The sequence below is a fragment of the Meles meles genome, chromosome 13 (genome assembly GCF_922984935.1).
Source record: "Meles meles chromosome 13, mMelMel3.1 paternal haplotype, whole genome shotgun sequence".
NCBI classification, from domain to species: domain Eukaryota; kingdom Metazoa; phylum Chordata; class Mammalia; order Carnivora; family Mustelidae; genus Meles; species Meles meles.
Genome location: NC_060078.1, coordinates 34,525,789 through 34,542,828, shown reverse-complemented (window position 1 = coordinate 34,542,828; position 17,040 = coordinate 34,525,789). Strand labels below are relative to the sequence as shown.

At 37.3% G+C, this 17,040-nt stretch overlaps 1 protein-coding gene across 3 annotated transcripts in view; it reads right to left on the bottom strand.

The window, feature by feature from the left end:
• Positions 1-17,036, bottom strand: part of ADK (adenosine kinase) — a 538,475-nt gene extending 521,439 nt beyond the window's left edge. The window contains exon 1 of one of the 3 annotated variants that reach the window (XM_046026661.1): positions 16,903-17,036. In XM_046026661.1, coding sequence (XP_045882617.1) covers positions 16,903-16,967 — 65 coding nt within the window. In that variant the 5' untranslated portion in view covers positions 16,968-17,036. The remainder of the gene's footprint in view (positions 1-16,902) is intronic. The other 2 variants (XM_046026665.1, XM_046026664.1) reach the window with 2 other exon arrangements.
• Between the last annotated feature and the right edge of the window lie 4 nt (positions 17,037-17,040).

The window sequence follows — 17,040 nt, the reverse complement described above, 5'->3', positions numbered from 1 at the left end:
GAAGAAAGAAAGGAAGGGCATTTTAACATAAAAATGTATTAAGGAGGGGCTTCTGGGTGGCTCAGTTGATTAACTGTCTGACTCTTGATTTCAGCTCAGGTCATGATCTCAGGGTCATGAGATTGAGCTCCATGTCTCTTGGGCTCCACACTCAGCAGGGAATCGGCTTGTCCCTCTCCCTCTGCTCCCCTCCCCACTCACTCTCTCAAATATTTTTTTTAAATGTATGAAGGACATCACAAAATAAAGAAGAGCTCTTCCCAAAGTATTATTGGAATCTTATGAAATACAGTCTCTACAGAATAGATTTTTCTTATTTTTATTTCACTTCAGATCTGGTCTATTGTACTTACAAACAAGCTTTTAGGAATTATTCACTATTAACTCAACAGATATTTATTGAGCAGCTACTCAACTGCTCAAGACACTAGAGATTCAGGGCACCTGGGTGGCTCAGTCAGTCATTAAGTGCCTGCCTTGGGCTCAGGTCATGATCTCAGGGTCCTGGGATAGAACCCCACATCAAGCTCCCTGCTTAGCGGGAAACCTAATTCCCCCTCTCCCACTCCCCCTGCTTGTGCTCCCTCTCTCACTGTGTCTCTCTCTTTCAAATAAATAAATAAAATCTTAAAAAAAAAAAAAAAAGACACTAGAGATTCAGCTCCAATAAAGAACATGAACTGCCTTTACATTCCAATGAGGGTATATGGATGAATAATCCAACAGTAAGAACATCAAATGATCACAAGTGCTATGCACAGAATTAAAAACAGATCAGTGTAGAGAACGGGTTTTTAGATAGGAGAAAATGGAAAGACAAGGAAAAGACAGGTGGAGGAAGGTCATTACTGATAGCGAGAAAATGATGGCTAGAAAAGCAATGTGAAAAAGGCAAGCAAGAGAAGAAATGTGGTGGTTGAAGGAAGAAGCAGATCATGTTATCTTCTATGAGCCTACGAAGTTTTTATTTTGTTATAATAAGCATGACAGGAAGTCATTGTTTTAACACTTGTTTTAATGTTTTAAACAGACAAATAACATGATCTAATTGTTTCCAAAGATCACCCTTGGTATTTGTATAGAGAATGCACTACAGGAGCATTGAAGGAGAAAGAACAAATTAGAAGCCTATTACAGTAATAGAGCTGACAAATAATAGTGGCAGACAGACAGAAGATGGACATTTTAAAGACAGAATGACAGAACCTGCAGGTGCACTAGATATGAAAGACTAAGGAAAAGGAAGGAATCAGGAGCAACTCCTAGATTTTGGAATATATTGAGTAAATTTGGACTAAACTGAGTAAATGGTGCTGTTTATTAAAATGAAGAAGGCACAAGAGAAGCTCAGAAGACTGGAGCTCTGGGAGAGGTCAGAATTGGAGAGAGAGAGAGACTTGCCAAACAGATTTTTCCTTCTAATTTTTTCCTACTTCATGGGGCCTATTGTTTTTTATTGATAGACTACAAATAAATGTCCAGAATTGAATATACAGTTTTATTTGAACAACACCCAAGAGAGGAACCATTCTTGGAGTCCTGCTAGCAGCTATAGGTACATATATAAGTAGAATAATAAGTAAAAGTTACTGAGTTCATAGTATGTCCCAAACACCATGCTATGTATCTTTCAAGTACTATCCCACTTTATCTCTCAAATGTGAGGAGATGTTTTATTATTGCCATTTTACAGATGAAGAAATTGAGGCTCAGAGTTAAATAACTTGCCCAGTCACACACTACAGAACAGAAATCCAAACTCTAGTAGTTTGACTCTATAGAACCGGGGCTAATTACCACAGTACATACCCAGTGTCACTAGAATAAACCCAAAAGTCTCCTGTAAGTCTGAGACTTTTATAAATATCCAAATTTCAGACCACTACACTATGATGTCCCCATAAGATGCAGTGATTCAGTGACATCTTCCCGATTAGCTAGAACACCTTCTGAAATATTATTCAGAAATTGCTTCCTTTGTTCCTATATATGCTTAAATAGATTAAATCTATTTAATGAATGAATGAAAATGCCATTTTAATATTTAATTTAACCAAGACTCCTAATTAAAACCAAGAATCATTTCTTAGATCTCTTAATTTTTCAAAATTTCAAACACAATTTCATTTCTGCCAAAATCACAAGAGTGAATACCCAGTAGTGCAATTGCCGGGTTGTAAGTTAGCTCTATTTGCAAGTTTAAAGATACAAATGTAGTGATCCAAAGGGGCATGTGCACCCCAATGTTTATAGCATCAATCTCCACAATAGCCAAGCTATGGAAAGAGCATAGATGTCCATCAACAGATGAATGGATAAAAAAAGATATACACACACATACATAAAACAATGGAATATTATGCAGCCATCAAAAAAGAAATCTTGCCTTTTGCAATGACGTGGATGGAACTAGAGGGTATTATGTTAAGCGAAATAAGTCAATCAGAGAAAGACAATTATCATAGGATCTCACTGATATAAGAAATCTGAGAAACAAGACAGAGGATAATATAGGAAGAGAGGGAAAAATTAAACAAGACAAAACCAGAGAGAGAGAGAGAGACAAACCATAAGGCACTCTTACTCTCAGGAAACAAACTGAGGGTTGCTCGAGGGGAGATCGGTAGAAGGGATGAGGTGGCTGGGTGATGGACACTGGGGAGGGTATGTGCTATGCGGAGTGCTATGAATTGTGTAAGACTGATGAATCACAGACCTGTACCCCTGAAACAAGTAATACATTATATGCTAATTTTTAAAAAAAAGAAAAGAAATGAAGTTTCTCTCAAAAAAAAATCACAAGAGTGATTTTTTACAAAAAAAAGTTTTAATTACTCTTCTAGAATTTAGGGGTACACAATGAATAGCAAGTGGCTGAGTTTACTATCAAGCTAAGTAAATTCACCATCCTAGACATTCAGCTATGTGAATCTAAGTTAGGCCTTACTGAGGCTTTGCTTATCAAGATCTTTCAAGACTCCAGAAGTTGAAATCACAAATGTTTACAAAAGGTTCCAAAACAAATTTACCTATATAGCCCATAGGTATGCCATTTTACTAACTCCTAGTCCCTACCATTTTCTTTTTAACAGTAAAAATAAATATGGTCTTAAATTGAATATGCAGTTCTATCTGAAAACTGTCCTAAGAAATAATCATTTCTACTTGGTTGTTCTATAAATATTGAACGGTTTTCTAACGTTTTCTTTTATTCAACATTTTTGTTTTCTTTACTGAAAAGTATGGAATGTGTGTGGGGAACAGAAGCAGATTTCTCACTCTTTCTGTTTTCAACAAAAACATAACAGCCTCAGACAGCCTGTATGTGAAAGGAGTTATTAAACCCAAATGTAATCTTTAGACATTGTAAGAAGGCAGCTCCTTTTGCATACTAAATAGACTTTTTCGGCAGTGTCAGACAGCAAACTTAAGACTTCACAGAAATTTCTGAATCTTAAATCATTTCTTCAAAAACCAAAAACACTCAGTATTTCATGGAAAAAGAATATATACATTTAAATTAAATTCTGAACTTTGAAACCAAAACTAGACATATTTTCCAATGGGGAAGGGAGGACTATAAAAAGTAATCATCTCTCAAGGGGCAATAACAGAATTAAAAACTTGGAAATGTTATTCAGTCATGTTTTCCAAAATTATTTTACCGTAACTTTAGCGGATTAAGAAGGCCTCAGTTTCCTGGAGAGAAGAGTTTATGTCCCCTCCCCTTGAACTTGGGCTAGCCTATGACTCCTCTGACCAATGAGTATAGAAGTGATGCTGTAACAGATTCCAGGCTATCCTTAAGAGGACTGCCAGCTTCTGTCTTGGTCTCTTGGACCCCTGAACTGCCAGGTAAGAAGCCCAACTAAGAGGCTGAAGAAACCACACACAGAGGTTCACAAACTACATGGAGAGGAAAAGAAGCAGGGTTGAGCCAAGCTTTCCAGCCATCCTCAACAAAGCATCAGACAAGTAAGGACAATCCAAACACTCCAGACCAGACCTGTTGTCAGCTAAATACCTCCAAGAGATCCTAGTCAATACCACACACAGCAGAAGACTCAATCAACCAAACCATGTCTGAACTCCTGACCCATGAACTCTAATAAAATGGTTGTTATTTTAAGCCACTAAATTTTGGGATAGAAAACCAAACTCACTGTGAAAAATAAATTTTGTATTGCAACCTAGTATGCTATACTTATTTACCTAATTGAACAATGTTTCACAAAGCAATACTAATGCTTACCATATTCAATGCGCTGGTATTTTCTACTCTATTTTCTTTTATAAAATACCAATTGTGCTACAACCAAACTGACACATGATGTAGTTTGAAAAGCATTTTAATCTATACCACTCACTTCACAGGTGCATACACAAAGCTAGACAAAAACCTTAATAGCACCCAGTTCATGACAAGAAGTTTCTCACAAACTCTCATTCACAGTTCAGAGAAGAGTGAAAAGCTGAAAAGATGAGGTATCTGAGGTTAGAAGTTATACAGAAATCAGAAATAGCTAAACGGAATTGAGCTTTTTTCTTTTTTATCACCTCCTTTTATCCCCCCCTTCTTGTTCACTGATCTCTATTACCCTCCCCCCACTTCCTTTTTCCTATGATTATCAAGCATTATGAAATTGAGGTTTTTAAATATCATTTGCATTTAATGAGATGTTATGGTCCTATTCTTAAAAGTAGACTAACAGAACATTTCATTTCTTTTAAAAAGTTACCTTTATTATTATTTATATCGGTACAAGGCTAATCATGACTGCAGTTCATTTTTAATGAAAAGGTGGTCTCATTACTACCATCTCAGATCTGGTAGAATATTTTCATAGGATTTCAAATTACTAACAATATTAAAAGATTAACAGCTTTTTGGAGGATTGCTAGTACTTTTTTCATGTATAATGTAGGACTACTTTTTGAAGCAAAGGGTGTGCTTAATTTTTTTAATCATACAAATCACCAATGATTTCTCTTGCTGTTGGTTATACAATATTTAAATATTATAGCTAATTATGAAAAATCTTTAATAAGACAGATTCAGGTTTGAATCCTATCTCTGCCACTCACTAACTGTACAATCTTGGGCATATTAAACTTTCTAACCAATAATAGTTATCTCCTATTATAATAATTGATAATGCTAAAGAGAATATTGAAATTATTAACAGGGGAAAGTGCAAAATCTCCAAAGTATATTAAAACTTATTAGAAATTGCTCTCTTAACTGAACATTTTAACTCTTAGACATAAGCAAAATTGGTTTGCTCAAGGCTTTTTAATTAGAAATCTGCTCAAAATTCAAGTTCAAGGAGTTAATCCATTTGCAAAGCATACCATTAAGTATATCCCACAAGGGAATACAGTATTTATTCTTGGAGGAGAGGGGGGAAAGGGCTACATATGTGTCAATAAGAGAAACTGAAAGATTAAAATCTAAACAAGGTTACTAAACACAGTGCCACAGAATGTATTTTAAAAGTGTGCTTATATAGCACACACAGAATTCACTTTCACAAGTTCTCAATCTACAGCTTTGTAAGTGTAATGTAAACAGCAAGAAATGTGAGGCCTAGGTCCTGAGTGTGAATTGAGAGCTCACTACTTAGGAAATCTTAACTTCTCTGTGTCGATTTCCTCAGTAAAGACCGTTACCTTCATGTGAGGATCAGTAAGAAAAGGTAAGGGAAAACATCTGATAAAATCTTTAAATATGTTATTCTTATCTCAAAACAAACAAAAAAACTTTCAAAGAAAACAGATACTTCATTTCTTGTTCCAGAGGATAAATACAATGGAAAGTGCTATCACTTGAGATCAAATCTCAACTCAAATACTTCATACCTTTAAGTAACTAGCTGTGTCACCTTACTGATATCAGTTAACCTCTCTGGGCTTCAATTCTCTCAACTGTACAATGTAAATATTAGACTGATTTTAAGTACTTCATCAGGCACTAACAATCTAAAGATTCTAAAACATGTTCAAAGAGTTTCTAAAAATCACATGAAATTGTAAATTAAAATTTCAGAGGCACATCTTAGCTGAGATAAGTTATTGTTTTCACATCCTGACTCCATAATTTGCAGGAAACCCTAGGTACTTCTGGGAGTTACCACAGTACCAGGGAATTTGGACTCAGTCATCACCTCCCACCTGTTCCTACCCCCACTCCCATCAGCATTTTCCATCAGTCTCTGGAAACACTTCTAAAAAGGAAGAGCTTCTCAAAGGGAAAGGCTAGAGAGCCTACTAATGAGTATAGACCTGTTCTAAGAGTGTAAAGATGCAACATCTTGGTGAACAGATCATTTAAAGAGCTCTGAATTGGACCCCGTATCTACAGGGTATTAGCAAATCTTCTCAGGAATGTAGTTTACTCAAGCTTCAATAAGTCAAAGGTCTCTGGTGTCTATGTGTTTCCATTAGTGGAAAAATGTACTCCTCTTCCCTTATTTGTGCTGAATCGAGGGGAGGAATGGTACACAAGTAGAGGAAGAGGAGTGCTAAAGAAGGGATTCCTGCCTCATGTAGTAGGCTGGGCCAACAAAACTTAGTATCTCTCCCAATTCTAAGGATATGTGAGTGTATATCTAGAAGTTCATATATTTTTCTACAGAGCATCCCTACAATATTCATACATAGGGAAAGACCCAAGGAAGTCAAACCTACCATAAAGAGAAGAACCTATACTCCCCACACCCCCCCGAAAGACAAATCTTTTCCTTTCTTTTCTACTAAAATATTATTTCAATACTAAACATTGAGTACTACTTACTGAATTCAAGTCTAACTACCCAGTTTTATACATTTGGATAAGAAAGTGCTAAGTAAAATACACAAGACAAAGTAGAATTTTGTCAGTACACTTTCATGTGTGTTAACATGCCATCCCATGCTAAAAAGGAATTATAATCCGTTCATCCTGAGTGTGTGAGAACAGAGACAGAATTGAGGGTGTAAGCCTTAACACTTCTACAGCTTAACAGCTTTAATCTTCAACAAAATTAAAAACCAAAAATGATAACTAATGCCTCATCTCTCTTTAAGAAAAACAATTTCTGAAAAACTCTATTATAGGAGATATCCAAGACTTCTCTCAGTCATGCCTATAAAACAAGAAAATGTCCAAATCTCTAATGTGGTTAACTTCAAAGACAACATATTTTAACTGTTTATTTTTGAAGGAAATAATTTTCCTGTATTTCAACTTGTTTACTCAAAAACTTACATGGTTTTTCAGACTTTAGCTCTAGGGCTCAGGGAGTAAAACAGTTTATATTGCTATATCAAGCTTAACGGAATTTGAGAAAACCTAAGACATCTGAATTTCATTCTTTTGCCATATTTTGTTTTTAAATGACCCCTCCTAGATGAGTCAACAGAGACAGATTTTTTAAAAGACCAATTTTGTGGTATTATCCATGGTTACACAGTACATTATGTTACACGGTACGCTACAAAATTTAGAACAGTATTCCTAACAATAGAGTTAGCAATTAGAGTTCTGATGACACTGCAAATAGTATCACTAATTAAAGACTTGTTAACCCAAAGGAAAAAGATTAATCATTCTGATAGGCAACTGATATCTTTGTAAATTTACTCATCAGAAAAGAGTATTCATCCGCCAAATAAGCAATTCTGTATTTAAAAAAGAAAGAAGGGGTGCCTGGGTGGCTCAGTGGGTTAAAGCCTCTGCCTTCGGCTCAGGTCATGATCTCAGGGTCCTGGGATCGAGCCCCACATCGGGCTCTCGGCTCCGCGGGGAGCCTGCTTCCTCCTCTCTCTCTGCCTGCCTCTCTGCCTATTTGTGATTTCTCTCTGTCAAATAAATAAAATATTTAAAAATAAATAAATAAAAATAAAAAAGAAAGAAAATACTGACTACAGGGCCTTAATAAAATGTTACTGTTTATGCAGAAGAATATATATTTTTTTACTTTTGAAGGAATTTTCCCCATGAACAAATGCAAGAAATTATTATTATAGTCAAAGTTCACTACAGTCACCAGAAAGAATAGAAATGCAGTCTAAGAGTGCACCTCTTGCCTCTACTGTCCTGCACTATAGGATTTCTTTTGAACAAAGCTCACTACATATAACAAGAAAAATAAAAGGTCCAAAAACCATCAAGTGTCCTCAGTTAGGATTCTATCAACTCTTAGAAATAGGTAAGAATTTACCACTAACACATGAACCCATTTTGCAATAGTGAGTACTACAAACAAAATCATAAAATATCTTTAAAGAGTTACTTAAGAATTCATTTATTCAACAAAAGTTTAGAGCCTGTTATATTGCAATGAAGTAATTAATTATGAGGCACTAAGAGTTACTCAACTAGCTTCCTGACTTCAAGCAGCAGTAAGCGAGATAAAACATGTACATGATGCACAGCACAGCAATAATGCAAAGTATAAACTACAAACAGCCAGAGGAGGTGTTTCCAAGCTGGATGATTAGGAGAGTTTTAAAAAGAAGACACACACTTTGGCTAGACCCTGAGGAATGAGATTATCAATAGGTGGGTGATTCCTTTGTTTTCACAGATATTTTCTATACATGCTATAGAAATGGGTTTTTCTCTGCTATGGATTTTTCTCATGCTGAAGGAATGACAGCACTGGTGGAGTTATTGATTAGAGTGTCTCCCTGAACTCCATCTACTACCCCATACATACAAACACCACAGGCTCACACACACACCCACATCCACACAGGCACACATGACACACAGGATGAGGAGGAAGAATATATCCAAGGCTGGCCAAAATCTCCACCCCTGATAAAGTAACTGGCTCAATACTGGGTATGTAACCTAGACAGTTCCAATCAAAGTATTTTCAAAACTGATAGATGGATGTGGAAAATCCCTTCCACTGGGCTCAGGAGATTTTGGCTTGGGGCTGAGAAATGCCATCTTTCTTGTTACATTAAGATGGCTTATGTGAGAAATCCAATATACCCTAGGACAATGGAGGCAAGAGATGCATTCCTAGAATGAGTTCTATTTGGCTGGAGTTTCCAGTTACATTAACTAAGTCTCTTAAAGACCTAGAAATTGTTCTACTAGGGATGCACTGATAAAGTCCAACCTTGGCCTCCAGAAGACAAATAGCCAAGTAATCACTTCGATATCATTTCTAATCATTCCTAATTTTGTGAGTGATCAATGATCATCAGCTACTTTCATATCTATAATCCTGCATTTGCAGGTAACTGCAAAATAGCAGGATTTACTAGTAATTAAAGCCAGAGCCCATTGTTACAAGTGACCAAACTGATGTGCCTTGAGAAGATAAGAATTTCTTACACACACACAAAAAAAAAAGAATTTCTTACACAAAAATTGCTCTACAGATTTTCTTACTCTATTCTAGAAAAGATACTGAAATCAGCATGCATGCAATGAAAGCCAAAATGCAAATGGAAATTCGCATGTTCGGATTTTTTTTTTTTTTTTGAGATTTTATTTATTTTGAGAGAGTGAGAAAGAGAGCATGCATGAGCAGAGAAGAGGAGCAGTGGGAGAGGAAGTAGCAGACTCCGCACTGAGCAGGAAGCCCTGATGCAGGACTAGATACCAGGAACCAAGTTAATGGGATCATGAACTGAGCTGAAGTCAAACTTAACTGACTCAACCACCCACATGCCCCTGTCTAATGTTCTTATGCTGAAAGCTAATTAACACTACTCTCTAGATGAACACAAATCGTCCAAGGCCACAAGTACAAACAAGTACAAGCAAAAACATCAGAAATAAAACATGTAAGAGCAACAACTTTAAACCTGCTTTGGAAAATATTCAAAAAGTATCTTTTTCAGTCTGTGAGTCTACTTCAGTGAAATAAGCGTTTCAAATCTTGAGTCCAGAAGTTGAAGAAAAATCTTTCATCAGTCAGTATTAGAGAAGAAAAGCCTAATAAGTCAATGACATAATCAACACCAGTATTATGAAAGACCATATTATTACATATTATATATATCTTATATATTATTTTAGTATTATAAAAGAGATCTTTGAAATAAACATCTATTTAAAATCATAAATGTGCAGAATGGGAACCTCAGGACTGATGAGAACTTAATGTTCCTGAACAATACCAAACTTTTAAAAGCAATTAAAAATTTTAATAAAGGTTCCCCAATCCTTTTGCTGACTTATGGGCAAGATATATTTTAGGGCCAGAATCTTATGAGACTCCAAACTTTACACGTTTTAGGAAGATAATACTGTTTTGTAAACCACCCAGAGCTTCATGCAGCACGCCATTAACAGATTAACATTTCTACAACAAAACATACACATTTGTGTAAGACAGATAAACACTACAAAGAGTCTCATATCAAGTTTTACTGACAAATTAATTCATCTCAAACTTTTTTTAAAACTTCCAGTTTTCAGAGCTTTTGGAATTTCAGATATATAGATGAAAAGATTATAATCTATAATAAAATCATACTACTACTTACTTTATAAAGTTCCAGATCTACTAGTATCCCAGAGTTGCATTCTGTAATGGTAATATCTAGCCACTTAGCATTCACCCGAGATACCTATTTAGTGCGTATAGTTTCTCACCCAAGATTTAGTGCACATCATTTATCCAGCTTAAAATCCTGAGTCCCAATATGCACACACATGCAGTATAGGAAAGTTGGAAAAATACCAAAAAAATAAAAATAAAGAAAACAAAAATAATCACAATCCTTCCATGTAGAGATAACTACTATTAAATGTTTGCTGTTGTCTAAATGTTCAGATTCTTTCCATACACATTAATTATTAGGATAAAAATCTCTATAATTTTAGTATGGATTTTTGTTTTTACCTTACTGTGTATATGGAATACCCTTTCAACCAGAGAATACTGATCTTAAAAGTCTGGAAAAATTCTCAGCCATCATCTCTTCAAATATATCCTCTCTACCATTTACACTTGTTTCTCTTTTTGGGATACCCAGTTAGATGTTAAGTTGTTGCCTCTCAAATTTATATTCATATCTCTTTATTCCTCTTTATTTCTCTTTGCTACATCTGGGTGAATTATTCAGTACTATCTTTCAACTCACTAATTTTCCCTTAAAATATGTTTGATCAACGTAGTTTTTTGTTTTAATTTCAATAACGCCATTTACACTTTTACATAGTTGTTTATTTCATATTTACCTTTTGTTCATAGCAAGTTTTTTAATAGCTACTACTCTACCTTTTTAAGGAGTTATGAAATTGCTGAGTAATTTCATTAGATTTTGAGTGAATTTACCTCCTGATTGTTGTGCTTATTTTCTAAATAATGTTCTTTCCTTCATTATGTTTGCAGGCTCAAACTTTCCCTTCCTTTTTTCTGGTGGTTTGAGATAGGTCACCCTTCTTCCAGATCACATGACCTCCAAGCTTGGTGCTCTTGAAGCACATGATAGTGTGGAAATTACAGTTCCCAACTCTGAACCATCTGGCAGCTCAGCCTTTTCTGTGCCACCTCTTCAGGTCCACAGCTTCTTAAAGCAATACCCAGGAGCAGAGGTGCTCAGACTTCTTTTCATCTAGCCCCGCCAAGCCCCTAGTTTCATCCATTGTATGACTCCAGTTCCCTTGCACAGTTATTTCCACCAGCTCCTGAACTCAGAGTCTAATTGCATGTTTCATTTCTGTGTTAGTCCCTGGAGATACTTATCTTGTTCTCCAATATACCTGTATCTTTGCTTTCTTTTTTAATTTGTAATTGCTGCATTTGGAGCAGAGTAGGGGGGTGGACAGTAGAATAAACAGTACCATAGTAATAATAGCTAACATTTATTGAAGACTTATGAGCCACCAATTTTATATTTATTTTCTCATGAAATCAACAATGTTTTGAAGTAGGTACTATTATTATACTCATTTCAGGGATGAGAAAACAGAGGCAGAGGCCAGTAAGGAACTGTTCCAAGATCACCAGCTAGGAAGGACCAAGGGTCAAACCAGATGTCGGATTCTGGAGACCATGCTCTTAATCACTACTCTACTGATTTCCATCCTGATTAAAATGCTCTGTATAATTCTGATTCTCTCTCTCTTATTCACTTAACCATGAACATTTTGCACACAGGCAGGATTTTCACTGATGGAAGAGAAGTGGAGCCATATTCCAGGTGAAAGTAGCATATCAGCCTCATGTTTTATTTAGTGTTGGCCAGTCTAGACCTATACCTAAAATGAGAAACAGTTTTCAATGCCTATCTTTTTCCTAGAGCCCTTTCCACTTTCCCTGAGCTCTAAGAACTTCACGCTTACCCCTAGTCACCCAGGACCACCCATACAGCCTTTCCCATGGCTCTCTCTCCACCTCCCTCACTCTGTCCTAGTATATAATGCCCAGGGAAGCAACTGATTTTGACATCCATGAAAAGTACCTCAGGAGACCTTGTTTTCCACTTTCCTTGATAGTCCAAAGCCTTAATCTTAAAGGATTACATTTGTCAATACAAGGAACAGCATGTAGTACCACCCAAACAAGAGCCTCCAACTTCAATTTTAGGCTGTGTTATTAAAAATACAAGGTCTAAAAGTGAAGGTTTTCAGTCCCACTCTATGCTGTACTAATAATTCATTCAACAAATGTTAAGTGAACAGCTCCTAAGGACTGAGCACTGTGCTAAGGACTAGGGACACATGATCATCCTTGTTCCTTTCCAGTCTGCATATATTCTCATTTAATCCTCACAACAGACCACTCCTGGAACAGTGTGCTCAGTGTGTAAAAATCATCTTCCAGAGAATTTTCTGAAAGAGAAAAAAAAATGTGTTTTAGAAGAAAGGGGACTAAAACTGTTACTTGGTCACCTAAGATACAGACTTTTCTGCCTATATTTACTATGCAATTTTAAAACAAGAGTCCATAGTGAGGTAGAACACACATGGAAAGAATAAAAGGAATCCAGGGAAGTGAAATGGTTAGGAAGCAATAATTTGAGAAAAGCTCAATATTTGCAGATTGGAAAATTGCAGTTTGTTTTCTTTTTGATATCACTAAAGTCATGACCTGGAACGATCTTTAATTGCTAATGTCAGAGAGTTATGAACTGGGCTCTTAGGATTCAACCCTTCCTAACATCAACTTCAGAGCTTACTTGTATTTGTTATGATGAACAAGTAGAGCTATGCCTGAAGAAGATTAGGAAGAACTTGACATTGGAGGTAGAGAGACCAGTTGAGAAGCCAAAAAAGTCTAAGCAAAATAAAGTCAATGCTTGAGTTGTGGCAGCAGGAATGGAAAAGGAAAGGTTTTATGAAACATTACTGAAGAAGACAAGACCAACTCTCATAACTACATGCGGATGAAGCAAACACCTAGGTTCCAAACTTTCGAGAACGAGAATTTAGTGAGCCATGGAAGAGGGTGCAGATTTAGGACAATAGATGGATTTAGTTTGATATATATGACTTTGAAGGGTCGGTAGAACACTCAGAAGGAGACAGTCAGCAGACAGTTAAAATTAGGTTCTGCAAAAGTAAGGATCTAGCAATAGATCACACGTATGATCCAGTACATGTCCACTGTACAAAGCCTGGATGTCATCTACTTTCTCCTCCAGTCAGATCAAACCATCTGTAGTTCCCCTACAGAAACAGTTTTCTCCCATCTCTATCTCCAAACAAACTTCCCTATAGAACCAGATACCCTATTTCATACCTGATTAATTCCTTGTCATCTTTCAGAATGCTCAGGTATCATTTTCCCAAACCTTACTCATTTCCCACCAGGAGGATGGTACCTGCATCTTACCTCTCTCTGTTTTAGCACCTAATTTTTAGCAACATGCCTAAAATAGCAGCCATTTAAAGACGGACTGAAAAAAAGGCTTGGCGTGTGTTCAATAACTTTCAAAGGAATAGGATCTTAGAGGTGACCGCTAAAGAAATGAACTAGGATGAGATTTCCAAAGGAAAGAAATGAAAAGAAGTGATCCTAAATACAGGTATTTGTCATAGAACATATTCATTTAGGAGTCAGTTCCTGAAAATGCTTCTCAACTTCTCTCAGCCCCAAATACTTCATCTGTAACACAATTGTTACCTACCTCACAGGTGGCTGGTAAGATTAAAGGAGATAGCATATATAAGACACCTAGTATAAAAATGTCTGGCACTCAATTAATGTTCCCTTCTGTTCCCCATCCCAACCTGAAAACATGTTAGAGCCTGCTTGTTTCTTTGCAACTTTAGTAACTACTACAACGTGAAAAGCAATCTGATATAGAAAAATAATGGATATTTGAAAAAGGGAGGCTAGACTTGTGGTCAGATGCCTTTAGAGCAGTTTTGTCCTATCTCAACACTATTGTTAATTTTGGCTAGATAATTCTTTATTGTTCTTGGGAGCTTCCTGTACACTGTAAAAAGTTAAGCAGCATCCTTTCAACTCTGCTTACTGGGTGCCAGTAGCACACCCTACCAAAATGTCTCCAGACGTTGCTAAATGTCTCCTGGGAAGCAAAATTTCAGCTGGTTGAGAACTACTACCCTAGAGCTAACTGAAATTCTCAAAGTCCTAAGTCCTTTACCTGCCCACTGATTGATTCTACACATTGAACTTTGCTTAGGCTTTATAAGCCATTCCCCTGAAAAATCAACCAAAACTGGTAGCTAGCCCTTTAACTGTCAAGCAGTCATAGATAATGCATGCAGTCCAACCACTCAGGGCATTATCACACTGCAACCCTTAAAGCCAAATATAATAAAAGTAGGTATAGCTAATCCCAAAAGGTTCTTCACACAAAATTAAGAGATTTGTTCAAGTACTCAAGCGTCTAATCTTTAACTTCATGTTACAAGTGGCCCTAAGTAGATATGATATAAAATGAGTTTTATATGAAGTTTCCAAGTCTTTGTTTTTAAGTAAGCTCTTTGCCCAGCATGGAGTTTCACTCATGACCCTGAGGTCGAGTCACTTGCTCTAACGACTGAGCCAGCCAGGCACCTCTGGACTTTTGTAAGTTTTAAGTAAACATTAATGACACATATGATGCATTCTGTATATTTAAGATTAAATATGATAAGCCTATATGTTGCAACAACAGAAAAAATTATGTACATTAACCAAAAAAAATAAGCAAAAGTAGAGAAACAAAAATTGACTTAAGAGTTCACAGGAGTTTTTGGATAACTGTTTGAGGTTAGTTAAGTACAGCATGGTAATTAAGAGCACAGACCTGGAATCAGACCACCTGCATCAAAATCCCAACACCATCACTTACCAGAGGGGTGACGCTTGATCAACAACATCTGTCGGTGTTTCCTCCTTGGTAAAATGAAGATAATTATGGTACCTGCCTTCTAAGGTTGTTGTGGGATTGAATGAGTTAAAATAGGTAAACTGCTGAAACGGTGTCTGATACATATGTAAGTATTAAACATTATTATCATTGTTTTTAAGGATACATAAGCAGAGAGAAATGTTTCTTGGGTGGTTATATAAAAGTAGAAACAGTAGAGTCAAAGAATGGACTTTCACCCAGACACTCTGGATTCATATTTCCTTAACTAATTATTTCATTTAGGCTTCAACGTCCTCATTTGTAAAATAGGAAAGTGCTCTGAAAATGAATTAGCATAATGGAAAATCTAAGGGCCATATCTTTAGTGGGATAGTGGGGAAAAGTTACATCTGTCTTCCAAATTGGTAGAGGAAACTTTGTGAAGAATGTAATTTTAAAGAAATAACTCTAATAATGTACAAAGAGGAAAAACACATGCCTTGAACCCAGGTAGGCCTGATTCAAAAAGCCTTTGCTTTATTTACTCTACAGTTTGAAAGCTTAAAGTAAAAATAAAACATCCTGAGTTGTCATAAGAAAAAAAAAGTTTATTTTTTTTATAAGGTAAGCATACTAATTAAGGGTAGTAGGAATACATTAAAGGCACTGGCAGGGATTTGATCACCATCCATTCAAAACAGCATGAAAACAAGACCAGGGCCCTAACTGACCTTTTCTTTTCATTTATGAAAGCTTCATTCTTTCCGGGGGTGAAGACAGATGATGTTGGAAAAAATGAGACTTGTATCATAAAGAAACATACCAATACTTTTAAATCAATTTATGTCTATTTTTAGATAGAAAAATCAATGTCTTCCAATAAACATTTCAAAATCATCCAGGACTGTGCATGTTGTACATTACACTTATTAGGAGAGAATGCTTTCACAAACAATTTTTGTAAGTTGCAAAATCACACGTGAGGCAAGTCGGTGTTAGGGGCAGAACTGTTTCAACTGCTGCCAAAAAGTCCAAAGAACAAAAGAAAAATCAACATTTCCTATCTGTTCAGCCAAATTCCGCCCCCGCAAAGCCTCGGAGGCGGAGTATCTGGGTCCCTGCAGAGGGTCTTCAAAGGTGTCAACTTTCAGAAAATGTACAAAAGGAAGGTCAAGGCGCCCTTTACGAAAAATCCCCAAGAATTTTGTCTTCGCCCCACGATAGAACAGTCGCAGGGCCTCCTCCTCGTTAACCGCCCCCCGCCCCAGGGAATAGAAGGTGGCAGCAGTGAACTCTGCTCTGGTCGGGTCTGGTCCTCCAGGGTCACACCAGCCCAGCCAGGAGAAAGCTCCCACGTGGCGCCCCGAGCCTGCCCATAGGCGGCTAGGTTCTCCCCAAGCCGGCGTTCTGATTGGCCAAGAGCAGCCGGAACCGCTCCGGAGCAGGCAGCTATTCGACCAAACTGGGCTGGCGCGGGACGAAAGGTCACAGCCTTGCGGACAGCTCCCGGAGCAGCCGGTCCTTGCGCGTTGGCCCCACGCCGGCAGCGAGAACACCATTCGCTGGCAGACCCGCGCAACCCCACGTGGGCCCTGGTTAGCTACGGGCGCCGTCACCCTCCACCCGACGTCGAGTAGCGCTCACCTCAGCGCTCGGGGCGCCTCCACCTTCAGCTTTTTGGGCTTCGGCTCCTCCTCGACCGCAGACATCTTCGTGCTCCCACCCCACTTAGGCTCCGGTTTGCGCCCCACCCCTTCTGCTCTTTGACCCCACCTCCTCCCC